This window comes from Neofelis nebulosa, chromosome 2, assembly GCF_028018385.1.
Source record: "Neofelis nebulosa isolate mNeoNeb1 chromosome 2, mNeoNeb1.pri, whole genome shotgun sequence".
NCBI lineage: Eukaryota > Metazoa > Chordata > Mammalia > Carnivora > Felidae > Neofelis > Neofelis nebulosa.
Genome location: NC_080783.1, coordinates 108643713 through 108644609, shown reverse-complemented (window position 1 = coordinate 108644609; position 897 = coordinate 108643713). Strand labels below are relative to the sequence as shown.

At 39.1% G+C, this 897-nt stretch overlaps 1 protein-coding gene across 1 annotated transcript; it reads left to right on the top strand.

Moving 5' to 3' along the window:
* The first annotated feature begins 357 nt into the window (after positions 1-357).
* On the top strand, positions 358-626 carry LOC131493110 (small ribosomal subunit protein eS27-like). The gene has a single exon (XM_058697233.1). It carries the CDS (start codon positions 456-458, stop codon positions 624-626), a length of 171 nt encoding a protein of 56 aa, XP_058553216.1. The 5' UTR covers positions 358-455.
* The last annotated feature ends 271 nt before the right edge of the window (positions 627-897 follow it).

The following is an 897-nucleotide window of genomic DNA, read 5'->3' as shown; positions in this document are numbered from 1 at the left end:
AGCACTGATTTTCATTGCATCCCATGAGTTTTATTACATTGAGCTTTCATATTCATTTTTCTCATTTTCTAAATTCCTTATAATGTCTTCTCAGAACCATTGTTTAAGGGTATATTGTTTAATTTCCAAATCTGTTCAGACCTTCAGTTTTTCCTTCTGCTCTCAATTTTTAATTTAATTCCATTTTGATTAGAAAGATACTTGGTTTTATTTCAAAGTTTGTAAATTATTAAGAATTGTTTTGTGACTACATGTATGGTCTATCATACAGGATATTCCATGCTATTTGAGAAAACTGTTTAATCCACTGCCATCACATGCAGTGTTCTCTAAATGTCTTTTGTGTCCAGGACTTCTGGCAGTGATGACCTCCCCACAAGAACATGTCGCTTGTGAAGTACCTCCTCCACCCATCCCCATAGGACGAGAAGAGGAAACACAAGAAGAAACGCCTGATGTGGAACCGCAACCCTTACTTCATGGACATGAAATGCAAAATCACCACCGTCTTTAGCCAGGCACACATGGTGGCTTTGTGTGTGGGCTGCTCCACTGTCCTTTGCCAGCCTACAGGAGGAAAAGGAAGGCTGAGAGAAGGATGGCCCTTCAGATGGAAGCAGTACTAAAGGTGCCCTAAGTCAAAATGGGTGGGAAACTATCCCAATAAACAGATTTTGGACACACAGAAAAATGTCTTTTGGGTCCATCTTATTCATAATGTCATTGATGTCCTCCCTATCTTTTTCGAACTCCTGTGGTTGTTCTTTCCATTATTTAAAGCAGGATTAGGAGACTTCCACCATTATTGTAGAACTTTCTGTTTCCACTTAAACGTGTGCCAATGTTCCTCTCAGATATATAGGATCTCTGGTGTTTGATGCATATGTGTTTGCAATT

What these genes read in the sequence shown, in the direction of transcription:
- LOC131493110 (XM_058697233.1), top strand. Translation starts at nt 456, where the DNA reads ATGTGGAACCGCAACCCTTACTTCATGGACATGAAATGCAAAATCACC.